The 26377-nt window shown below is 49.3% G+C and overlaps 1 protein-coding gene across 11 annotated transcripts in view; it reads right to left on the bottom strand.

Moving 5' to 3' along the window:
- TRAF3 (TNF receptor associated factor 3) overlaps positions 1-26377 on the bottom strand; it is a 105903-nt gene that overhangs the window by 18354 nt on the left and 61172 nt on the right. For 5 of the 11 annotated variants that reach the window (XM_072963772.1, XM_072963771.1, XM_072963773.1 and 2 more), the window contains 7 exons: positions 16286-16446; positions 14184-14445; positions 12435-12486; positions 10089-10193; positions 9300-9467; positions 3096-3176; positions 350-424 (listed from right to left, as the gene is read on the bottom strand). In XM_072963772.1, the coding sequence (XP_072819873.1) occupies positions 350-424; positions 3096-3176; positions 9300-9467; positions 10089-10193; positions 12435-12486; positions 14184-14445; positions 16286-16292 (750 nt within the window). In that variant the 5' untranslated portion in view covers positions 16293-16446. The other 6 variants (XM_072963776.1, XM_072963780.1, XM_072963777.1 and 3 more) reach the window with 4 other exon arrangements.

Raw genomic sequence — 26377 nt, 5'->3', positions numbered from 1 at the left:
CAACTGTGTGTGATGCACACACTGCCGAAACCACGCCCGGTTTGCTGTTTACTTACATTCTAGGAACGGCTTGAATTCCGCACCAGTCTACCTAGCAGCCCCACCGGACGGCAGCCCTGTCTGCCCCGCTGGCGAGCTGGTGCCCAACGCGGCAGTCCCCCTGAGGCACCAACTCCTCCTCCGCGCACCTGTCTCCCTGAGGTCTCAGAACACCACGGGTGTGGAAAGCGAGCCCTGCACCCATGCTGGAGACCAAAGGTCCAGAGCTTGCGTGTTAAAATGTTAACATGGAAACTTTCTCTCATGGAGGAATGTCAGCAACTGGGAAGGACGAATGTCGGATACTGACCTGAAAAACGCAGCCATAGCGCTTAAAACTACAGGTGCTGGGGGCATTGACACACTCTGACAAGTGTGCACTCAACTGCAACGGGAAAGAGACGTGAGTTGTGGCACAAACGTTTGCACGAAAATGTTCAAACATATCAAGGGCACAGATAGCATCTGGGCTGTACTGTTACAAATGGTGCTTATCGGCTACAGGTGTGTAGACATCCTCTGCTTCCTGGGCGCAAATGCAGTAAATATGCAGTATCGTCACGTGCATACACATACACACCAATATACAGAAATACATTTACTGTAACATTTCTTAAACTTGCGGTTTCTTTAGAACAAGTTGTTTTGTGACATGCTGTCTGTAGTGCCAGAATTAAAAAAAAGGAAAAAAAAACATAAACTGAAATGCACATTTAAAGACTATAAACAAAAATTGCATGAAACACAAAAAATAGAAAGCATTCAGATGCACTGGGTCGCACACCTAATACACAGCACACAAAGTAAGCGTCTGCGCAGAGCACGCCCGCACGGGGCCCGCGCTCAGCGCTCAGAGACGGCTGGAGGGGAGCTTCCCTTCTTCTGGGAAGACTTCTTCCCTCTGTCTGGCCGTGAGTTCATGCAGCTTTTCAAAGACCTCTAAGGTCCTTCTAGCAATGTGAATCGTAATACGGTCACCTCCAACTGGTGGAAGGAAGTCAGGAGGGGTCGGGAGAGGGTAACCTGTCTTGCAGGGAAAAACCCTCGTGTTCAGCTTAAACGTTGGAAAATCATCAAATAAAAACCACTTAAATGAGGCCCCCTCAAGAGAAAAGGGAATTGGAACGTCTACATTTTAAAGACATAGTATTTTGCGTTTGGCTAATACAATTTAAAGATAATCTCTTTCTTTATTGAGGAAATTCTCATCAGGAATCTCTAGGGTAGATCATCTTCACAGGGAACAATCAGGCCCAGAACTGGGGGTGGGGGGTGCACAGGCAGTCCCGGGAGCCCGTTTCCCTGGTGCCGGCACCCCTGCACCCCCAAAGGCTCACAGGTGTGCTGCTCTGGCGGGTGCAGGTGTTTCCGCACTGTCTCCTCTGTCTCCGAGGACGGACGGAGACAGTCTCCCTTCTGGTCGTCAGTTAGGACAAGAGGAAGTGGGTCACAGGACGGCCCTCTCATCTGCTGCCACAGACCAGGGCAGTCAGGGTGGCCGCAGAACTAGCCGTCTCTGGACTCAGCAGGGGGTCTGGCTGCATCTGGAGGACAGTGCCCCAAAGGCACATCACGGGCGACTGGCACAGACACCGGAGGCCACGTGTGCAGTGACACCAGTTTGAAAGTGTTAGAACATCTTCTGTCACCGCCATCAGTGCAGTCGTGAAACTAACCAGCCAGCCCCACTAACGTTAAAATCAGAGACATACTGAGTTTTACGTTACGTTATAGTGCACCAACTATAAATTCAGGGTTGTACTTTTTCCTAAATTGGCTTTATTATCATTACTCTCAGAGTCCTACAGGATTTGTAGGAGCTTTGGAATAGAAGCAAGAATAACCTATAAACCGAAGAACTTTCACCAGAAATCCAAAGATATATGCAGGTTTAAAGATTTTTAGAAATAAAAATAACTTAGAGGCAAAATGGAGGCACTTCTGCCCCTAATGCAGAGCTCTGAGTGAGTAAGATTTAAGGAAGTATATAAAAACCCAGGAATTATTTCAATAGTATAGACTCCTCATACCTTAACTTTGTGGGGACTTTCCAGCTGCGGAAATAATCTACATGCACTTCCCTGCCATTCCTAGATGCACACTCAGGGGCCCCGAAACCACTGTCACTGGGCAAGATCTGTCCTTGCTCAGCGCACACCTTGGGGGGAATAGCTCCAGGGTCCTCCCTGCACCTGTGTCCCTGGCTGTGGGCCCACACAGGTCCCCTCATTCAATCAGGATGTGAAAGACTGGCCCTCCCCTCCCCAGCATCCAGATGTAAAATTCCAGGCTGAAAAAGGCTGAGGTGAGCAGGCCCCTGGGATCAGAGCACCCAGGACCCGGGGGATCGGGCCTGGGGACCAGGGAATGAACGTACCCACTGAGCCCGTGGCAGCCCCAGACAGCTCCCAGAACAGCCACCAAAGGGGACACAGGTCATGATCAGATGCAAAAACATAAAGAATCCTTGGAATTGCTCCATCAGGATAGGTCCTGATCAAATGAGCTTAATCCAAAAATCTACCTGCTTTAAAGAGAGCGTGCCCGGGGGTGGTATTGGACATGCAGCCCTGCAGGAGCTGCGCAACTGCCTTCCCGGCGGCCCCTGGAACGTGGGTGCAGCCCCTGTGCCCGCCTGCTGTCCAGTGCGTACGCTGCACAGCACGTGTGGCCGAGATGGTTCAGGAGTATCTCTAAGTTCATTTATTTCCTTGGAATAATCTTACAGTAATTCCTACTTGACAGATTTAAAAATAGACTTTTTTAAAAAACCAAAAAAAGTCACCTTTGCTCTCATAGTAAATTATTCCCATTTTCTCAATTCTTACAATATTTTGCTCTGAATTTATAACTTTGTAGCTTTTAATTGCTTGTTCCTGAAATTTCTAACTTTTAAAAACAGTATGAGGTTTTTCATTGTTCTTTAATTATATACATCCCTGCCATGATCTGTGAAAAAACCTCAGCACTCAGCTCCAAGGAAAGGGTGGCATCTCCGGCACACTAGCCCTGGAGGCGCCCCCCACTCCTGAACGGGCCCTGGCCACATCCCTTACCTCGCTCCTCAGAAGGGTCTGGACACTACACTTATGAGGGCAGGACACCACCACGCAGGGACACTCCGTGTCTTCGTGTTTCTGAAAAAGAAAGTGTTGCCAACTTTGAAACACACAACCCCCCTTCTTTCCCAGCCCACCGACGTCCCCAGCGTCCCCATGGGAAGCGCCCTGCTCCGCCCTGTCCCTGAGTCTCAACACTCCCCACACTCAGATGAGTGCTGAGAAGTAAGGCACCTCACAAGACCTGCTCAGAGCCGACAGGCTGGGTGCGAGGAGCGCACCACCCTCCGGAGGTGGCTCCTGCCAACAGCCCCCCGACTAGCTGCTGCCCCCGCGCCCCCGACACTGGCTCTGGCGGGCCTTGCCCTCGCTCACACGGCAGGTGGATGGTGGGGAAGGGAGGAGGACGGCTCTCCCTGGCCTTTCAGTTTGGGTCTGGAAATGATGCTTCTCAAACATCATTTGAGGGGTGCGATCTACTGGGCATTTAAGTTACTATCCTGAAACCTCATCTAGGTTTTCTTTAGCGTGTGGAAATGCAGACAAATGGGCATACATTTTGGCTGAGCCCTTCTCTGGAAGGCCCAGATTTCCACTTCACAGAGTCTGGATGACTCAATGGCACGGGCACCTGCTGGGCACCTGCCCAGCTCACCTGTCTGCGGCGAGGTGAGGACAAGCGCTCCCACAAGGACAGCAAACCCAAGGGCCTGCAGAGAGGCCAACACAGGCGGAGCCAGAGGCGGGACCACCTGCCGCACAGTGCAACTCGCGCGGGGGCAGGCTGGGGGAGCATCACTGCACAACAGGAGAACGTGGTGCTGCTCTCCTCTGTGGCCTGGGACACTCCCAGCTCTCCCAATCTGGCTTTTTAGATCCTCTCGGGCCTCCAGTCAGGCTGCTGCTAAGTTGTCCACAGGGGAGCACTCACTGTGAGGCTCCATCCGATCAGGCTGGTGTGGGGTCCACGGCCACAGCGGCCCACGTGAGGAGGCCCCTCTCACTCAGCCCTCTAAGGTGTGTTGTAAGTCCCTGGCGGTGCACTGTGGGTCTGCAGAGCAGAGATGACACCCATGGGGAGTGGCTGCGCTGCTCCTGGGGTTGGTCCTCAGAGGCCTGCAGAGCCTAGGCGGTGAGCCCATGGCTGCCCGGAGCTCACTGGAGGCACCTGACTGGGCAGAGCCTGACAGCTGGCCTCCCGTGGGGCACACCACATGGGGTGCCCGGCTGTGCTAAGTCCCTGAGAGCTCCCAGGAACCACAGTCCAGGGAACTGTCAATGGGAAACCTCGGACAACTTCATCCTCTGCTTCATCTGTTCACGGGGGAGTGACCAGCCCTCCATCAGGGGAACTGTGAGGAAGGAGTCTGCCGTGGGCCTGGAGAAGTGACGTAGCCAACACTCCACAGGTGCCAGGCCTCCCCGAACCTGCCTTTATTCACCAGGCCGGCATGCAATGGGCGCTGGGGTCAGCCCAACAAGGACAGCTGGGAATGCAGACCAACAACCAGTGCTACAGTGGAGGAGAGGGAAGCTCAGGGTGCCGGACGGAGTCCTGGGGGCAGGGGATGGTGGGAGGTGAGGCTAGGGGACCAGCAAGCCAGACCAGTCAGTATCTTGGTGTGTGTATTTCTACAGATCTGTGCCAGGATGTCCGAATGATAAACTTCTAGAAGTAGGCTTTCTGGGGCATTGAGGGGTAGGGAATTTCAAACGGGATTTTGACTGATACTGCTGGACCGCCGCCCAAGACCCTGCCCAAGCCCCTACTGCTGTGAGAACACGGGTGCCTGGACCCTAGCCAGTTCTTCCCCGCCTCTGCGATGTCTGACAAGACAGGCGAGGAAGACAGAGTGCTCACTAGTTCTCTAATAACGTGTGACTGCTAGCATATTTTTGACATTAACCACTTGTATTTCCTGTGACTGGCTTTTTCATAGCTTTTGCCCATTGTAGGGGATTGAAAAGTGACTCCCTAAAGTTCGCGCCAGCCAGAACCTCAAAATGTGATCTTATTTGGAAATAGGGTCTTTGCAGATGTGATCAGTTAAGAGGCCACACTGCCTTCAGGTGGGCCCTAAAGACCAGTGTCCTATAAGAGGAGAGGTCATTTACGTGAACATGGAAGCAGAGATCAGAACAAGGCAGCTGCACGTCAGGGGGCCCCAAGGACTGCCGCCCCCAGGAGCTAGGAAGGGGCAGGGGAGGAGCCTTCTCCAGGGCCTCCAGGGGGTGCGGCCACAGGACACCCTGGTTTCAGACTTCTGCGTCCAGAACTGGGAGGGAAGATTCCTGCTGCTTTAAGCCAACAACTCAGTGGTACTTTGTTGTAACAGCCAAAGCAAAGTAACACACCCAGTAAGAAAACCGTTAGTCTGCGGATAGGTGAGAACTCTCTGCACGTTAATGAAAGCAGCCCTGTCTGATGCACACGCAGAACACGTGTCACAGTACACGAGGGACAAGGCACAGCCACGCGGTGAACAGGACTCCCACCCGGACGAGAACGTACCTAGTAACTTCCACCTCCTGTCTCGTCCCCACTTTCCCCACTAAAACCACAAACCTGAAATTTGTGTTTCTACCTCCTTTGCTTAAAAAAAGTTTCATAGCACGTTTACATGTAATGGACAAAATACTGCTTCAACTTGACTGCTACTGAGCTTCATTAAAGTGGAATTCTACCCTGAGACTCTGCTGCAACCTGGCTCAAGGAGACACATCTCAGGCTGGCCCACGTGCTGCCTACAGGGGCAGGGCCCCACCGTCCCTGCGGTGGAGCAGCACCTCGGATGGTCTTCCCTGCTGTGCACACAGCCCACTGGGCACGTGGTTCTCGAGCTGACGTCCGGTTGGGTCATTCCCCGGTGTCTGCTGCTCTGGCGATGTCTGACCACACCCCTGAGTGCCCACGTGAGTTCCCTTAAACACCCGGAGAGGGACTGCTAATTGAGTACGTGAATTTCCAACCTAACAAAACTGCCAAACGTTTTCCAAAGTGGCTGGACCTACACCTACGCCCACTACAGTTACAGTGGGCCCTTGGACAACATGGCTTTGAACTGCGTGAGCCCACTTGCACGTGGACCTTTCTCACTAGGCGTCCACGCACTGCATGAGCCCGTGGACTGGACCTCAGCTACGGAGGCCAACCGCGAGGTCACACTGGTGTTTTACCCGGTGTGGGGCCGGTGCCCCCAGCCCTGCACTGGCCAAGGGCCAGCTGCATACATGTTCCCATAAAAGGAGTCTTCACAATTCTGACTTTTCACAAATTAACAGACCTGTTGAAGGAGAATGTATTCGATAATTTCTGGACTAAATATAAGAGATTTTTTTCTGACACCTTAAAGTATGCTGACCCATAGATTAACAAAAACAAACATGGAAACAGCTGGCATGCCAATACCATGGCTTCCAGATAGGGAAGAAGCGCTCATATGAACTGCGTGTCCCAGTCTCAGCGTCCTCAGTCCGTGTTTCATTGGCACTTGATACGCTGGTCACCCACAGATCACAAGACGTGGAGGAAAGTCGGGATGACCAGGGGCTTCAGGCCCACGTTAAACAACTGCTCTTTCTGAAAATAAACTTAAAGCCTGAGAGGAGGAGATGAAGTGTGCTTGAGTGAAAAGAGAGTGACCTGAGAATCAGATCTCGCACATGGATAGGACCGGCCGGGCCCAGCGTGAGTGAGTGTGCGACTTGCCCGCTAGGGTTGGGGTGCACGAGCAGTGACCTCAAACAGACATGCCTCTTGTAACTGTCACAGGCTGAAAGTAACAGATGCCCTAACATCGTTAAACAGTTCAGAAAGTTTCCATCATAAAAGTGTAGTAAGATTTACAAGGAGTATTTATTCGCACAACTCAGGTCCCAAACTTTGTAATTATCACTCCGTGCCTCCACACCTGCTGTGTCTCTGGCTCCTGTGTGCAGTCAACAAATTTAAGGCACAGATCAGACCAAAGCCTCCCTTGACCCTGCCAGGCTGTTAACAGGCCCTTCCTCCCTGGGGCTTTATCCGTGTTACATGGCGCGTCCAAATGGTACATCGGAGCCCCCCACCTGGGAGTGAAGCGAAGGGGAGAGACTGCAGCTTATTCTCTTATGTGTCCTGAGCACCAGCTCGGGGTCTGGTGCCCCACAGGCACTCAGCACGTTTCGTGACCCACGTGCGACACTGTTACTCTACAACCAGCCTCTCTATAGCCTCGTCTGGAGTTCAGAGTCAGCTACTTGTGTGCTGTTTAATTGACATGCTCTCCCATTTTTTCTCAAATGAAAATTAATTCCTGGATTCCATGCTGTAAATAAAGGTAATTGATTTTTGCAAGAACCACAGTGTAACTTTGATAGCAACACAGTAACACGTGTAAGGAAGGGCATATTACTCATTAGGTACGTGTCTCATTCACTTGAGTTTAATTACTGAACAAATTATTCAATTATGAGAAATACTACTGCTATTTTCCAAAGTGGAGGGCATAGTTCTTGAAAGTTACTGGTAAGTGGAAACATCTACAAAATCCTACAGGGACTAGGTTTCACAATGGGAGACAGTCCAAGGCAGCGGAAAGTTTTACGGAGCAAGGTAAGATGGAGACGACCAGGTAGGGGACGTCTCATTTCATACGGAAAAACAGAAAACTTCTCCAAAATTCTGGTCAGTGAGTACTCCCGAATATCTGACAGGGATTCAGCTGTGGCCCTCATGGCTTGGCTGCACTTCCACAGCAACCCCCACTAGCCCCCTCAGTCCTCATCCTGCCACGTCCAGCAGCCAGTCCCTATCCTGCTCAGCCTCTCAGCACCTTCTGCCCTGGCCGCACCACGCCCTCCGCTCCGCCTCCCTCTGGCATGTCAGTCTCCCGACCCTTTCCTCCTGGCCACCCTTCACTGGATGACTTCCCCTCCTCGGCAGACTGCAAGCATCCGTGTGCCCCAGGCCTCTGTCCTCTGACTCTGGCCCTCCGCTCGCTCCAGTCCCACGGCTGTGAGGGCCACCTACAAATACAGAGCTGCAGCCTGGACCACTCCCTATTCTCCTCTGAGCCCCACCTCGGTAGGACACTCCTGAGGGTCCAGCTGCTCCTACAAAGGCTGGGTGTCCCCCTGAACTCAGACTCCATATTCAAGCCACCAGCTAATCCCACTGGCTCTGCCTCTGCACCCCAGTACCACTGCTCCTCCCTTTCCTTTCCCAGGCCAACACTGTCCCTCGGCTCCCTGCTTCCCCCCACCCCCACGTCTGCCGGTCACACCTGCCCCCACTCAAGGCTGCCCGGTGCCCCCACCCCCTGGTCTGCCCCACAACCTTCGTTCTGTGCACGGGAGTCCTGCTGGCCTCTCACGGTTCCTGAAACCCACTGCTGAGCCAGTTCGATCTCGGAGCCTGAGCACCCCTGTGCCGCTCCCTCTGCACTGAGTGCCCTTCCTGAGTCATCCCGAACGCTCAAAGGCCCCCCATCGCCCCTCCTCCCCTGAGGCCAGTTTACTTCTCCTCACAGTGCTTATCACAGCCCAACACGGGACAGCTGTCTATTCATCACCTCTTCCCACCAGGAGGTGAAGGCCACCACTGGACCCCCAGCCCCGAGAACAGTGCCCAGAGCTCAGTACACACTCCGTAAATATTTGTTCAACAAACAAATGTCTGAGGGTTACTACACCACTATTTTTAAAGTTTGTCCTCTACTCCAACATCTCTTTAATTTACATATAAGTCATCTGATTCCAATGTGTACATAATGTAAAATTGTGCCAAGATAATGGAGGCATGAAAAAATTTTAGATTCTCATCTCTCTCCAAGAGAGACAGCTGCACTCCAATACTGCAGGATAAATTACCCCGCTGAAGGGATGGTTATGTTGCAGAGTCGTGAAACAATTAAGCAATCCAACAAGATTTTGAGGCTATTCCCTGGGACAAGTGAAAGATTCTACCTTTTTTGAATAATCAGTCTTCACTTTTTTAGGCACCCAAATGACAGTCAATCAAGGCGATGGAAAATGTTAATTGCATAAATCAAAATGGGCAAAACAAATAGAGCTTAACTCTGAAATAAAGTCAGATGAAAACTGCTATTTACTCCTATCTTGTCTCTTTATTCCTGTGAAAATAGTCATTTAAAAAGCTATTCTGTGGACCAGAGACACCTGGATGGAGCGGGAGGCGGGTGAAACAAGAGAACACGGCACCTGCAAAGTGATCATTGGGACCTGACTTTTGCAGTGGCTGCACGTGGCCTCACGGTATTTACAGGCCTTTTCCACGTGATCACGCAGGTCTTTTCTCAATACTTTCTCTCTGCAGTCGGCACGAACACATGAAAGTTCCTCAAACTGGCAATCATTCTTTAAATGCACCTGTAAGACAGACAAGTCAGTTCTCGATCGGCAAAAGTCCCATTTGAAACACCAAATTCTAACCTCTATGCAATTAAATACTACAAAAATGTTTCTCTCTGCTCTTAGACCAGTTTTTTCACAGAGAAGAGTGACAAGTGTGTCAAGAGACACTGAATTTCGTGTTCCCTTTAGTGATTTATCAAACTATATTGCTTTTGAAGAATTAAGTCAATTAACTCTTCTTCCTGGATAAACAAATGGTTATCTACTAAGGACTTTGTTTTATCCCAATTCAAACATCTTTCTAGGATAAAATATGATACTAATCAAAAAAACGTAAGAAGTTATGTGGAATTTCATGGTTATAAAAAGGAGAAGGCTTTAATGGGCTTCCCAAAATTAAAATTCAACTCAGATTTCCTTCTACTCTAAATGGCGCAGGGTGTTCAAAAACCAACTGACAAGTCTGCCTACGATATCATAAAAATAACATTTCATCCCCAACTGGCTCTGATCACTCTCCTATTTGGGTGTGTTCTCAAAGACTCACGTGAACATGGTTTTAAGGGGCCACATCATACTGACCAGGGCACTTGTGTTTCTGAACGTAGGTGCCGACACGGACACTTCTGTACTTACCAGGAGCTGTCCCAGCGTTAGCTGCTCTGCACAACCTCTGCCTTCGTTCCTGCAGTATATCTGAAGAGCCAGAATCTCTCTCTTGCAGCAATTATCCTTAAACACCTAAAATTGAAAGGCAGCAATTTTAGAGGGTTAGTATTTCTTAATCTCCACATGCTGCTACTTGGGACAAGGTAAAATCACTCTAAAAAAAATAAGAGCATCCCTTACGTGGGCCTCAGAAAGCGTTAAGAACCATCTTAATTTCTGTAAGTAGAATGAAGGAGCTGCCCCCACTAAGAGACATAATTTAAATAATGTAATCTTAACTACCATCTTTTATTACATAAGCCAAAAATAAACAAGTTATACTAGAAACCTGAAGGTCACTTTGGAGCATCCAGACATTTTGGATTAACTATGACATAGTATCGAGACCCAGTTCACACTTGGACCTGGGGGTTCCAGGCGTCAGTACTGAGAAGGCGGCTGTGGATGGAGCACCTCCCACCGAGACAAGGGCAGAGCCCACTACAGCTCAGTGCCTGCTCCTAAGGGTATGTCATTTATAACTCATTTTTCCACCAAAAATAAGGCATAGCCTGCTATTTAAAACCTTCAAAAAATGCATTCTGCAAAGACTGGGGTTAAATCCAAAAATGAAAATGTGTCCTTTAGAAAGTGAAAACCTTCCTTTAATTTTATTTCTCCCCTGGAAAACAAATGCTCTCACGCCCTCTAACAGCACAAGCTGCACCACTGGTGCCCTCGGGCGCGTCTCAGAAAGCCCCGTGTGTCCACACTCCGCAGCAGCGGGAAGGCAGGGAGGGAGCTTAACAGGCCTTTCTCCCCTCCACAGGCGAAGAAATAGCATCAACAGCTGTTAAGCGTTTAAAATAAACTAATCTGGAATCTAATCTAATCCTTTGAAACATGACTTTTTCTTAAAAAGGTCATAACTTACGATATTAAAGTCAACAGAACAGGTATTTTTAGCTGGTAAGAAATTAGCTTGCATTCTGTGCCATTAAGTCTCTTTAAGTCTTTTGAGTTTACCTTTAGGAATAAAAGACGTAGACTGAAAACATCAGAATAATAAAAGTACAGAATTCTAGAGCTGGAGAAGGTCTCAGATCATTTACTGCAACCGTCCCGTTGTATAGATGGGAACCTGAGGCCTCATGGGGCCCCATCCTCAGTGATGGTCGAGGGGCAGACCTCGGCCTCCCGGGGCCCCAGCCCATCTTCCCACAAGGACCCAGGGCTTCAGTCAGTCTCATCTGTGATTCTTCAACACATCTAGTCATTTTTATTCAGCTGTCAATGCCAGTGGAAAACAGGGATAATAATTCTAAATAATGACATGGAGGCACTAAAAAATTCATCTCCATTGTTTCAACCTCTGTCTCAGTCACACTGGTTAGACACAAGGTAACAAGTTAACAAGCTGCCACGTTGGGGGTAGAACTGTGAGTTTTCTGAAAAACAGTCCCCTCCCTATTACCAAGTGACACTTCCGCAGCAGAGGAAGAACAGGTACACGGACACTGGCCAGCTCGGTGTCTGAACCGTCCAGCGCAGGGGACAGCAAATGCCTGTCCTGGCAGCCCAGGGCCACCCGTCACCAGCCACCCTGGGATCACTGCCCTCACAGCACAGCGGCCCACCGAGACCTTCAGACAGGAAGCCCCAGAGCAAGAATTTTATTGCACAATTAATGACCTACATTTAAAAAACTGTTAGGTTCATTAATCAAAATATTGGAACCACACGTTTTTATTGGTATTTTAAGTACTACAAGAATGAGTCATTTCAAACTAGAAGTGTGCCTGGCAGGGGCTGGTGGTGGGGATGTGGTGAGAAGGGGCCCGGACCCCTGTGCGCTGAGGCTGCAGGACACTCATGAGCTCCCGGGACACCTACAGCCACCTGGGGGAGGGAAGGACTGAAATCTCACGTGCCTAACGGCTTCAAGATGCTGCATGAGCACAGGGGGAGGTAAACCCAACGCAGCCCTCGGACTGGCACTGGCAGAAGGCAGACTCAAGTGTCACAGCCGAGCGCAGCCTGTCTGGGGTGAGGACCCGAGACGGCAGCGTGCATCTCTGCACTCCACTCACTCCTCACGTGCCTGGGAGTCTCGGAGGAGGCACCACTGCTAGCACAGGGGAGGAAACAGGCTCAGGGGACCTGCCTAGCAGACCTGCCCCATCTGTCCAGGTGCTTACACGACATGCTCCCCGGCCTCAACCCTGCTGCATCAGGGGTCAAACTCGGAGAAACTCGGAGCCAGAACAGTGGATGCAAACTACATGGAAAGCACTACCAGCTCAAAACAGCAACAAAACAATGAAAAACCAGTACCTTATCTTTAATGATGCCTTCTTGACACGCAGTGCATTTCGGGCTGGAGGAGCTGGGGGGAAACACATGGTGAACGTGTTAGAGGGAAAGCCCCGTCTCATCTGAACCCACAGGTACCACTCACCTTACGGTCACATCTGCTGTGTGAATCCGAGCAGCAACGAGAGCTCCAGGATACCGTGGTGATCTTGATTTAAATACGGCTTAAATGGGAGCAAAGGGCTAAACTTTTTAACAGTAATTCTTCATAAGGGAGTTTTTAAGCAGAACAGCTTAGAGCAGTCCTACTTGGAAAGCCCCTTGCAATTAAAAGTGAAATTTTATTTCAGAAACCAAAACCAGCTCTCGTGGGGGGGCTCTCGAGCGTGAGCGCCCACAGCTCGGCAGGAGGGCCTCCGGTGGCCCTGCTTTATGGACAGCGGGCACTTCCTCCACAGGCTGTCTTCCCTGCAGCACCGTGCGCGGCCGAGGCGATTCCGCGGACCTCAGCAGTGTGCAGACTTACAGCTGTCTCGAAACCACCGGTTTCCTACAGCATTCTTGTCCCCAGACGCGGGGTGCACACCACTGCGCCCGAGCTGCCCTTTTCTGGACTTAACTTTCACCCTGTCCTGTGCCTGGAAACCACCTTCCAAAGACTGAAAATAAAAGCAAGTCCCTGCTTCCAGGGCCCCTGCCCTAGATAGCCCGAAGGCGCCAATGAGTGGTGCAGCGGCCTCAGGGAGCAGGGGCAGGCGTGCACGGGGCCCGGGGAGGGGCCAGAGAGCTGAGGGTCGCTGGGGGTGGGGTGGGGTGGCTAATGCTTTTTAAAATAAAGGCTCATTTCTCTCAGACTACACTAACACGGAGCTTGTGCTAAACTGTATTAAACACATGAATCTTTTAACCTCCTTCGACCCTGGGACTGAGCAGCACCCGTGGGGCCCCTGTCACCTGTAAAATGTGGAGCAGGAGGAGTGCCAGGAGCAAAGGAGGAGGAAATCAGAAGAGAAGCAGCCCCCAGGGCCCCTCCCCAGGGCTCGCAGGTGCAGTTCGGGAAGCCAGGTGCTCTGAGTCCACTTTGCCATCACTAAGCTCCCTTCAAGTTTCTTTCTTCCACGAGCAGGCAAAGCTGAGCTCACAGTTCGGGATAAGTGGACAAGAGCATAGCCGGAAGCACCCAGAGGAGGGTGACGGGGCAGGCAGCTGGCGGCTGTGCTCAGCGGAGTCAGGAAGAGGGGTGGGTGGCCCTGAAGGCGGGATGGGACCGAGGCTGAGTGTCTGGCTGCAACCCAGTGCCCAGCACGCCACCCAGAACACACCTGCCAGCTGGATGGAGACGCTTTCTTGGCCAATGTTATTTCCTCTGTGAAACTCCAGCCTGCCTGCCTGACGCCGCCTGTGGCTCTAACACGGCATCATTCCCCCGGCCGGCAAGGGCCTGCGAGGGCTCGCGGAGGGGTACCCTGCACTTGCCGGGAAACGCAGACTGGATTCTGCTCAGCCCAAGACGTGTCCAGTCCTGCCTGCGGGCCCTGTCCCCTCATCCCTGTGCACTGAGCATTCGCCCCGAAGGGCCTCTGCGTCATTTACTGACGGGATGTCTCCTCCAGGGGCTGGGAGCTCCTCGTCAGCCGCACGCGCGGGGGACACACCAGGCACCAGCAGCCTCTGGAAGGCGGCGGGTGGGCGGGCGGGGACCTCACAGGAGGTGCGGGGTCCCGGGCACAGGGAGTCCCAGAGGGAGTGCGGGCGGCGGGGGGCACCCACCTCAGCAGGGCGGCCATGCAGGTCTCGCAGAAGCGGTGCCCGCACTCGGTCTGCCGGGGGTTGCACAGCACCAGGCGGCACTTCTCACACTTGTACTTGTCCTCCACGGCCTTCACAAACCTCTCCTTGTAGCCGCCCTGCTCGGGGACGAGCACCGCTGACCCCGCGCCGCGGTCGGGCTGCAGCTTCAGGGGGGGGTTTGTCTGCAGGGCGCCGGCCGCGTCCATCTTTTTAGTCGGCTCCATTTCAGGGGAGAGAAAACCTGTCAGGAAACACAGCCGAAGAGTGAAGGGCTGCACGTCCTCCTGCACAAGCGAACAAACAGCTCTGGAAAGCAAACGTGCTGGACACGTGTTCCCTGTGGTCTGAAGTGACACCGGAACCCCGGCTTCTGCGTGCGACCCAACAAAACACCATCCAGCTCGCGTCCTCCCTTCCTCCATCATCCAAACACACGGGTAATGCCACTGTTCAAAGGACCTTCCTGAGGTGCACACTGTATTTTTAAGCCTCTTTAACTTACAACTATACTTCGCCGTAACTTCAAATTCTATGCTTCACTCTGACGCTGTGGTCGAAGCCGCGGCATCCTGAGCAACGTCGCCTCCTGGTGCGCCCTGCTGCCAGGTGGCAGTCTCGACGACACAGCCCAGGGCTGGCCCGTCACGTGAGACAGCCTCGCAGTCAAGCCCGCAGCCGGGACGCGCCTCCCATGCCAGCGACAGCACTTCCTGTCTGACAGTGTCTGCAGGCCCCCGGCCCCTCTGGGACCCCCACTCCACTAACTCTGTGCACCAGGTCTGCACCGAGCACCAAGCTTCAGGGGCGGCCGACGTGGATGTGGGGAACTCATGTGCTGGGGACAGAGCTGGTGAAGGGGACACAGGGACTGGATGGGTCTCCCGTGCCCGCTGAGCAGGCTCTCCTAGCGCATGTGGTGCAAGTGCACAGATGGCTACCTCCATCTGCAAGGTGCCATCCACAGGCCAAGTGTGCAGAGCCTGGAAATGAGCCACAGAGAGTCTGGCCTGCGCAGCTCTGCCAGCTGAGGTGCGCGGCCTTGCATCTGGTGAAGCTATGGAGGAAGTTCCCTTCAAAACTCACCGGGTCTCTTCAAAACTACACCATTTTCTTGCTCAATCCACCTACTTCTGCTACTTACAAAAATAAAGGCCAAATTCTTTCCACTCACGAGGTCCTGGGCGCCCACCCCTGCCCCCACCCTTGTGTCCGCACCATGAGGCTTGCCCCAAGTGTGGTTGTGAACCTCGGGTCTGCTGGGACCGGGGCGGACCCTCACTCAGACCCAAGGTGCTCAGTGGGCTGGGTGCAGGGTCCGCTCTTTCCAAGCCTCAGTCCTCACTCTGCCTCTTCCTCCTTCTTCTGACACTGAAGCAGTGTTTCAGGGCCAGGGATGTGTGGGAACTGACGCACACCTGACAGGTGCTCGAGCCCTACCTGGGTTCGTTTTCACAAATTAGCAGATCACTGTGCAAAGTGTGGAAGCCTCCTGTGACATCAATTTGTGAAACCAAAATGAAAAAGTTTTCAGAATGATCCCAAAAGGCCAGCAACCCTTTGCTCATCAACTTGCTGGTTAGAACCCTGTTGCTAAGATGCTCAGCAGGGAGGTACTAGGCAGGGGAAAGGGTCAACCAGGAGTGGCCCTGCTGCCACTGGCTACGCCCCCTCTGGCCTTGACTCTGGGCAGGCTCACCCCATCCCCACTGCTCCCCCTCTGGGAACGCACCCCCACCCTCCCAAGGAAGGACAGCCAGCTTAGCCTCACTCACCTGCCCCACTGCCCGCGCCCGCGCCCCAACCCCTGCCGCCTTCTCATCTGCAGGCCTACAATTGCCTCATCACCTCTCTCCCTGTGGCAGGACTGGAAGCTCCCCAACTACATGGATTCTGATCTGCTGTGCTGCCTGACGAATTGCAGGTACCTGCAATCACCAGCACCAGTGCCTAATGGATAGAAGGCTCCCAATACACATCTGCAAACAGAGGGACAGGTGAGGTCCCAGCCACTCATACCAAACCGTGTTTCCGTAAAGCCAGAAAAAAGAAAAACAAAAAGCCAGGAAAAGAAAACTCCTTACCTTTCATATCTGGTCTCAGAGCTTCAGGCCTTGAAAACCCCTGCTTAGATTATAAGCTACTTACAACTTCGGTTTAGTATTTCATCCTGCAGTGCTTAGGAAGCCATGTGCTCAGTAAAGAGTTTTCAATGAGAAATGTTTGATTCTTTGGAGGTGAATTCCTATTTCAAATATGAGAGACAACTGACTTAGGATCAGGCTAATGATAAATAATAAATGTTCATTTACCTATGACATGTCATACTTTGTATAGACAAGTGAAGAATATAGTTTTAGATCCCTGGTTTTTAGGGAGGGAGGGTATAGCACAGTGGTAGAGCACATGCTTAGCGTGCATGAGGTCATGGGTTCAATTCTCCGTACCTCCACTAAATAAAATAAATAAATAAACCTAATTATCTCCCCAACTCTGAGAAATAAAATAAAATTATAGATCCCTGGTTTTTACAGGCTGTGTAAGAATGAGCGAACAGATGCAAAGCATCCCACACACAGAGGAAATTTCCCAGCAGCCCTGTCCTGCAGGACAGAGGACAGCCAGGTTTGCCAGGATTGGCCTGGAGTGTGGGGTGCTGGCGGGGGCATCTTGGCAGAGGGCCCCTGGGGGCCTCTCACAATCCCACCCACTGTCCTGCATCCTGTCCCATGCCTGGCTCACTACCGAGCTAAGCTGCTGGCCGGAGAATGAGCCTTCGGGGAAGGAGGGAGGAGGCCCTACAGCGCTTAGACAAGCAAGACCTCCTTCATCTAATGCTCACAGGTGAGGAAGAGGAAGCGTAAGAAAACCACCTAAACGTGAAATGCCAGGATAGGCAAATCCACAGAGACACAAAGCCGATCCATGGTTTCCAGGGACCAGGGGAGTCGCTGCAGCCACTGATGGGAACAAGGCTTCTTGGGGCGACCGAAGTGCTGGGAACTGGATAGTGGGGATGACCGCACAACTCCATGAACATACGGAAAACCACTGAACTGTATTTACAGGGGTGACTTCTACGGTATGTGAATATCAATTTAAAATCTAAACAAATATCACAAAGTAACTGTTTAAAATGGTTCCATTTGGGTCTGGTTAATTTGTAACATTTAGATATAGTGTCACACACTTTGAAATGGAAGACTAGAACTGAAAGGGGATATGCCTGACTCGCGAGGGGCCAGTGACGGTCCACTGTCATAACTGTACATGCTCGCAGGGAAACACAGCAGCAACTCAGACCCGGGAGTAAGGTGTGAAGCGTAAGCGCCAGATTCCCCACCTGCAGCTGCCCACGGGCAGATGCTGCCTCCTGGTGTCCAGCAAGTGCACAGCAGAAAGCGTGCCTTCTCTCCGCCACACAAACCACGCCACACGTGCAGACTAACCCTCAGCTCCCGTGACAACAGTGTGTCCCGGGCGTTTTTCCAAACCAGGCGTAAAGATGCACTCAGTTACTGGGGAGGGCTGTACGGCACTCCGCTGCATGGTGTGCCAGGACTTGGACAACCAGCTCTGCTTACAGTCTGCAGCGAACACTCCTGAACATACCTTTGCACACCAAGGCAAGCACACAGCAACACGACTACTGGCTCAAAGATGATGTGCATTTTAAAATGTATAATCACTGCCACGCATCTTTCTAAAAAGGTTGTACATTGTTCATTTCCTCCAATGCTTTAGTAAACTATTAAACATTATTTTAGAGGACAACAGCCAGTTTCATTCAATCCCCGATGTCCCCGACTTTACTTGGGCCTCAGCCATGTTTTCTGGAGAGTGCTGTTGGCCAAGCTGCTGAGCAAACAACACAGTTCTCCTGTGGAGCTGTCGGCAGGCAGAGCCACGGGATGCTGAGGGCACACCCACCGCCCTCCTCCCTAGGGGGTGGACCCTGCTTCAGGCGAGCGACTCTGCAGAGGTGCCAGACCGGCCACGGTTTATTTCAGCAGGTCCACTGGGCACGTACATCCACAGCTCTGTGCCTGGCATGTCAGGGGACACAGGGACAAAGGAGATTGTCCCTACCCTTAGAGAGTTCTGCGGGAGTTGTGAGGAAAGAGAACATTCCAGAGTCAACAAGTGTAACCAGCAGCAGACGTGAGGGGTGACAAGGGCTGCAGGTCTTCAAAAGAGGAAGATAGCACCTCTGTTCTGGGAAGGCGGGGGGTTTCCTGGGTTGGGCTTGTGGCCCAATTCCCATTCCAGCAGAGGACGAGGGGCAGGAGGGTGGGCAGGCGTAGCACCCTTAGGTGACTGGGGAGGCGAACCTGGTGCTGTGGGCTCCGGGGGAGGTGCTGGCGGGCAGGTCGTCTGGCCCTGAGTGGTCTGGGTGAGGAGGTCAGCCTGGTGTCTCTTCCCAGAGGCCGACGCTGGGCACAGCTTTTATCCTCTGGACATCATTTCTTCTTTTCACGTGAAAAGCAGGTAACACCCCTGGTCTCCAGCACCATCAGGCATCACTGAGGCACTACAGATAGGTCCCTCTGCCAGCTCTACAGCGCTCAACGCACAGAAGACACACCCTCTGCCCGCGGGGTCAGAAGCCTGGCAGACCGGGCTGTTTCCTCATCGCAGACGGCGCAAAGCCCTTTCAGAAAGCACCTTCCCAGCAATTAGGTAAGAAAAAAGAAACAAACGGCATCCAGTTGGAAAGGAAGAGGTAAAACTATTTCTATTTTCAGATGACATAACCTTGCACATAGGACTCACTACGGAATCAGCTAAAACCGAGGCGACCTAACTAATAAACCTGCCCAGCAAGGCTGCAGGACACAAGGTTGATGTGTAAAACCAGCCGCACTTCTACACACTGGCAACGAATAATCCAAAAGTAAAATTAAGAAAACAACCCATTTATAAGAGCATCAAAAAGAATAAAACATTTAGGAATAAACGTAACCAAAGAAGGGCAAGACGTATGTTCTGAAAATTATAAAACATGTTGAAAGACATTAAAGATACAAGTAAGTGGAAGCTACCCCACATTTAAGGACCGGGAGGCCTGACACTGCTAAGACGGCAGTATCACTCAAACTGACCTAAGATTCATCTCAACCCCCATCAAAAGCCTAGCTGGTTTTTTTTTCTTGCAGAAATTAATAAGCTGAACCTAAAATTCATATGGAAATATGGGGAACCCAGAATAGAAAAACAATCCTGAAAAAGAAGAACGAAGTCAGAGGACTCACACTTTCTTATTTCAAAGATTACTATGAATTAATCAGGGTCCTGTGGTACCAGCAGTAGGGCAGACATGCAGATCAATGACACAGAACTGAGAGTCCAGGGGTAAACCCGCACACTGCTGGTGGACTGACTTCCGACTGGCGTGCCACCACCACCAGCGGGGCAGAACGTGTGCTCTTGTGCCTGCGGTCCCGCTGTTGTTACAGAACAAAGGAGGCTCCACTCTCAGATGTTCCTATCACAGCTCTCTCAGGCTGTGCCAGCGACCATCGCCCAACACTGCTTAGAGACCTGCCTCCTTCCCTCCCAGGTGCTCAACTCAACTCCACTTCACGGAGCACAGCTGGGTGGGTTCTAAGACCTCCTTGACTGGTATCCTTCCTTGCCTTTCAGAAAAATGTATTAAATGATATTTGACACGTAAAAAAGATTATGTGCAATACACATGCAAGGTTAAGAATACTACAACAAAAAAAGCCCAGCGCCCGCCACCAACAGGCACCATCTCCCTGTGGGCACCTCCCTCAGCCATCCCCCACCTCTCTCCAGAAGTCAATGTCAGCCTGAACTTTTGCATTTATCATTCTCTTGCTATCGTATATTTTCCTTCTTAAACAATACACTTTTGCCTTTTTTTAACTTCGTAACAATGGTACACCGTTTGTAGCCCTCTGCCATTGGTATTATAAATATTCACCCACATTTGTCGTGCGCAGTAGAAACACTTCATCCATCTTTGCTGCTGGGTCACTTTCCACGATGTGCTTACCTATCTTCCTATCGTGCCGTTTCCAGTCTTCGCTACTGCGGACAGTCTGTTCTGAACACTCTGGCGCATCTGTCTGGGAGCCCTCATGGAAGCTTCTCCAGATCAGGGGATGAGGGCTTAGCAAACAAGCTACGGGTTAGATCCAGACAGCAGCCTGTTTTTGTTTAGACCCTTGAGCTAAGAATGCTTTTTAGATTTTTTAGAGTTGGACTAACAAACAAATGAAACAAAGACAACTATGTGACAAGACTGTATGTGGTCCACAAAACCTAGAAGATTTACTATCATGCTCTTTTGCAGAAAGAATCTGCCAGTCCCTGCCCTGCACCCTGTATCTAGAATGCAGAGTAACTGCTGGTTTGCAGCCTGCACGCATGGCCAGTTTACAAGCCAAGGCCAAACTGCTCTCCAAAGCAAAGCAGCATAAAAGTTTCTGTTAGTTCACATCCTCTCAACACTGGGTATCCTCAAGCATCTTAGTTTCCGCTGACCCAGCAGGTACAGTGGTCCCTTTACGTCCCTTCCCTGATAGTTAAATAAGTTCAGCATCTTTTCATAGGCTCATGGGCCACCTGTGTTTTTCTTTCTGTTGAAATGCCTGATTGTGTCTCCTTTGCATTTTTAAATTGGGCTGTTGTCTTTTACAATACTGATTTTTAGGGGTTATTCATATATTCTGACTGATAATCCTTTGTTAGTTACATGTGTATGTCTTCCCCTGAGGTTGTGGCTTGACCTTATTTATGCCTTTTAATAAAGAGAAGTTCTAAATTTTAATGTTAGTCAAATTTGCCGTTTTAAAGGATAAATCTTTATCTGTATCTTGGCCTTTTGAAAATACTCTGATTAGCTTATGAGTGAGGCTGATGAAAAGAGGACAACCCAGTACACATGAAACCAAAACAGAAATCAGCTCTAACTCTAGCACACCATCCTTTTCAAAGAAGGATATTCCACTCAAATAAAACTAGCAAACGAACCACCAACTATGTCAAACAGACTCACACTGCACACGGAAAATATTCTTCCTCAACAAACGCTTACTCGAGACAGAAATGACATAAGCCTGAGCAGGACCTGGTTCGCAGGCCCACACCCTTCAGTACCAGTGAGATGGCCTACGCGGGCCGGATCTGGACCAAGGAAAGCAGGAGCCAGACACCTCAGCAGGGGCCAGGCCTGGTAGGCGAACGCACACGCTCAGGTTTACCGCCAATCCCAGACTCTGCCAGCTGTCAAGTGTCACCACAAGAAGTCAGTCTGGTATGAAGTGTAGGAATCACTGACTGCCTCCTAGAACAACTGGGACGATAGGAATGACGTCTTCAAGTCTTACAATAAGACAGTTACCCACCTATTGTGTCCTGAGGAAAGGGACTCTTGGGCTTAGGAAAACCACCAACGCAGGCAAATTTTTCACAATCAACTCAAACGCAGACAACGGTAAGCACTGCTAACGCTGATGCTAACGTGGTGCACCACCACAAGACCACACACCAAGTCACTCGGAAGGAGAACCACCTCGGGTTCCTCCCACCTATGCAACAGGGAGGGTGAAAACCTCAAGGTCACCAAAGGAAACAGAACTTCTACCTGGAGGACCAAGTTTTCAGCAGCAACAAAGGAGGACATGATTCTTATTAGAATGCCCTCCAAGCGGCAGGCACACAGCAAATATTAACAATAATTTATCTTAAATATTGTTTACCTTTTGTAAGCCATCTTAACTCCTTTCTGAACTCAAGTGGGGTGTGACATTAATTAGGCAAGCTCAAAATTGGTCCTAATGTTAAGACCAGACTGGTGAGTGATGTCAGAGAAAATGACTGAGTAAGGAACTCCAAGCAGCACTATTTACAACAGCCGAGACACAGAAACAACATACGAGTCCCTTGACAGGTGGCTGGATGAAAAAGATGTGGTGTGTACACACACACACACACACACACACACAAACTGGAATACCACCCAGCCATGAAAAGAACAAAATAACACCATTTGCAGCAACATGGAGGGACCTACAGATTATCCCATGAAGCGAAGTAAGTCAGACAAGAAAGGCAAATATCATATGATATCATTCATTTGTGGAATCTAGAAAAAAAAGTTACAAATTTCATTTACAAACCAGAAACATACTCACGGACACAGAAAACAAATTATGGTTTACCAAAGGAGAAAGAGGGGGGCAATAAATTAGAAGCTTGGGATTAACATATACACACTACTATATATTAAATAGATAAACAACAAGGGCCCACTGTATAGCACAGGAACTATATTTAATGTCTTGTAAGAACCTGTAATGGAAAAGAATCTGAAAAAAGAACTAAGTATATGTATAACTGAATCATTTTGCTGTACACCTGAAACTAGCGGTGCAAATCAACAAGTCAATAAAAAATAAAATTAAAAGACAGAAAAAGAAAGGAACTCCCAAAGTCCATCCTTCAGTAAAAGCAAGAACAAAGCTGGCAGAATCTGTCAGAAACAACTTCCGTGGGACTCTGGAAACTAACCACAGGCTTGCAACACCCCAAGGAATACCAAATCGAGAGAAACCAGCTGAATCTCTGTGAGAACGGTGAGCTCCATGGCACTCACCCGCCAGCCCTGGTCCCACCCTCAAGGGGCAGGGGCCTGGAAGATAGAAGCTGCAGTCCCAATAGGTACTCGGTGGGGGGCCAGGGTGGGTGGGTGGAGTGGAACTGACCTCATTTGCAAAGAATCTTAGTGGCATGTTATGACCTACCGGTGGCTCCCTGGAAGGCCAGCTCAAGCGGCCTGCCTGGGCCTCACCAAACCCAGAGCGCTCCCAGAGCTGAGGCAGTGCTGGTGGGGGCTGGAGGGGGTGGACTCTGGGAGCACTCACCCACGAATGTGTTAGCTGAGCTGCCCAGGGCCATCGTGGCAGGTGAGGCAAACGACAGACTCAACAAAGGCCGGCAGGCAATGCTGGGAAGTAAGGGCTTTGAACAGTTCCAACGTATTCCTGGGACTTCAGAAGGCCATGCAAATGCCCAGAGCTGTGCACACACTCAGGAAAGACCTGAGCAGACCCTGAGCCCTCGCCTTTGGCTAACATTCAGGCTCCGCACAAGCGGGACATGAGTGCTAAGGCAAAGCTGTTGACGGCCTGGGTGAATGTTAAGAGCAGACTCAGTACTCACAAAGACCCCATCTGAAGGGACTCAGAGACAATTCTGGTCCCAGGTACTTAAGGAAATCTCTGTCCAAAGACTACTACACAAATGGAACAGAGACTTCAGTGACCTCACATGATAAAGAATATAGACTTTACCAAGTTAGCTCAAAAAAGTTACTGTGCCAACAACCATAACAAGTAGCAACAAGTCTCGGGGCGAGGGGAGGGCCTCGTCTTCCAGACTCGCCGCTTAATCACGTCAAACATGTCCGATGTTCAATCAAAAAACTACAGGGCTAGACTGGGATTTCAAAATTGTAGAATAGATAAACAAGATTACACTGTATAGCACAGGGAAATATACACAAAATGTTATGATAAATCACAGAGAAAAAAAAAAACAACTACAGGGCAGACAGAGAAACAAAAAAGGTATGACCCCTATGCAGGAAAAAAAAAAACAAGTCTTAAAAACTGTCCAGGAGGAAACCCAGACATTAGACTTACACAGACTTTGAAGCATCAATTTTACATGAGTTCAAAGAGGTAAAGAAAACCATGTCCGAAAAAGTACAGGAAATCACCCAAACAATGTCTCATGAAATAGAAAATACCAATAAAGAGAAAATTTTAAGGAACTAGAAGAAATTCTGGAGTTGAAAAGCATAATAATTAAAATGAAAATTTCAATACAGGGGCTTAACAGAAGAACTGAGAAGGCAGGAGAATTCGAGAACTTGAAAACAGGTCAATCGAGATTTGAAGATGAGTCAGTTGAGTTTACCTAGCCTAAGTAACAGGGAAAAAATAATAAAGAAGAATTAACAGAGCTTCAAAGACCACCGATCACACCAACATATACATTACAGGAGTCCCAGAAAGGAGAGGAGGGAGAGTAAAGGTGGAAAGAATATTTTAAGACAGTGGACAAAATTTCCCATATTTGATGAAAGACATTAACCTGCACATCCAGGAAGCTTAACAAACTCCCTGCAGGATAAACTCAAAGAAAGCCTGATAGACATTATAATTAAACTGGTGAAAGACAGAAAGAGAGTTCTGAAAGCAGCAAAAGTGAGTCCTCACAGAAAAGGGTTTCTTTAGTAAGATTAGCAGTTGGTATCTCATCAGAAACCATGGAAGACAGAAGACAATGGGATGACATATTCAAAGGACTGAAAGGAAAAAATATCAATTAAGAATCATATATCTGCCAGAAAGAGAAAGAAAAACACCATATGATATCACTTACATGTGGAATCTAAAAAAAAAAAAAAAAAAAAAAAGACAAACTTACTTGCAAAACAGAAACAGACTCTGACACAGAGAACAAACTTGTGGTTACCAGGGGCAGATGATGTGGGAAGGGATAAATTGGGAGTTAGAGACTTGCAGATACTACTATATATAAAATAGATCAACAAGTTTATACTGTACAGCACAGGGAACTATATTTGATTTCTTGTAGTAACTTATGATGAAAAAATATGAAAACAAATATATGTATGTTCATGTATGACTGAAGCATTGTGCTGTACACCAGAAATTGATGCAACATTGTAAACTGACTGTACTTCAATAAAAACAAAAACAAACAAAAAAGGAATCCTATATCCAACAAAACTGTGTTTCAATAATGAAGGAGACTCTCAACAAAACACTAGAAAAATAACCCCAAAAGCATATTAAATGTACTACACACCATAACAAAGCAGGATTTATCCCAGAAAAGCAAGGTTCAATATAAGAAAATCAATCAATGTAACACACCATATTAAAAGAACAAGGGGGGAAAAAACCCAGATGATCATTTCACTTGATATAGAAAAAGCATTTGACAAAATCAAACATCCTTCCATTATAAGAACCCTTAAAAGTGAACTTCCTTGATGTAATAAAGGACATCTATGAAACCCCCACATTCAATGGTGAAGAGTGAAAGCTTCTGCACTAAGACCAGGAAGAAGGGAAGGCTGTGTGCCTCACCACTGCTGTACTGCACTGCATTACACGGGAAGCTCTAACCAGAGAAATGGGCAAGAAAAAGAAAGAAAAGGCGTCCAGATTAGAAACAAAGAAGTAAAAATATGCCTACTCACAGACAACATGATTCTATACACAAAACATCCCAAAGAATTCACAAGAAAAACCGCTAGAGGGGGAGGGTACAGACCACGGGCAGAGCGCACGCCGAGCACGCACAAGGTCCAGGGCTCAAACCCCAGTACTTCCACTTAAAATACATAAATAAACCTAATTACCTCCCCACCAAAAACAAACAAAAAATAAATAAATAATAAAATTTTTAAAATGTTAGAAAGAAAAACTAGAGCTAATAAACGAATTCACCAAGGTTGCAGAAAAGAACAAATTCGCAACAAAGAAACATCAGTTTTGTTTCTATACACCAGCAACAAATAATCTGAAAAGGAAATTTAAGCAATCCCATTTACAATAGCATCCAAAAGAAAAAATTACCTAGAATAAATTTAACCAACAAGGTAAAAGATTTGTTCATTGAAAACTGCAAAACTGCTGAAAGAAATTAAAGAAGACACCATCAAATGGCAAGACATTAAAGAAGACACCATCAAATGGCAAGACGTTTGTTTGTTCCTAAACAAATCTAAATACATGGATAGGAAGAAAATACAGCTGTGATGGTGATACTACTTGTGATGGTTAATTTTACATGTCAACTCATCTAGGCCATGGGGTGCCTGGATATTTGGTCAGACGTTTATTTTTTCTATGTGCTGTGAGAATGTTGGATGAGATTAACAATTGGTAAACTGTGTATAGCAATCAGACTGCCCTCCCCAGTGTGGGTGGGCCTCATCTAATCAGTCCAAGGCCTGAAAAGAACAAAAAGGCTGACCTTCCCTCAAGTAAAGAGGGTTCTTTCTGCCTCTCTTCAAACTGAGACACTGGCTGTTTTCCCGCGTTCAAACTCAAACTGAAATAAATGTCAGCTCTTCCTGGATCTTTAGCTGGCTAGCTGACTGTACCACT

Source organism: Vicugna pacos, chromosome 6, assembly GCF_048564905.1.
Source record: "Vicugna pacos chromosome 6, VicPac4, whole genome shotgun sequence".
Lineage (NCBI taxonomy): Eukaryota > Metazoa > Chordata > Mammalia > Artiodactyla > Camelidae > Vicugna > Vicugna pacos.
This window is presented reverse-complemented; position numbering and strand designations above follow the sequence as displayed.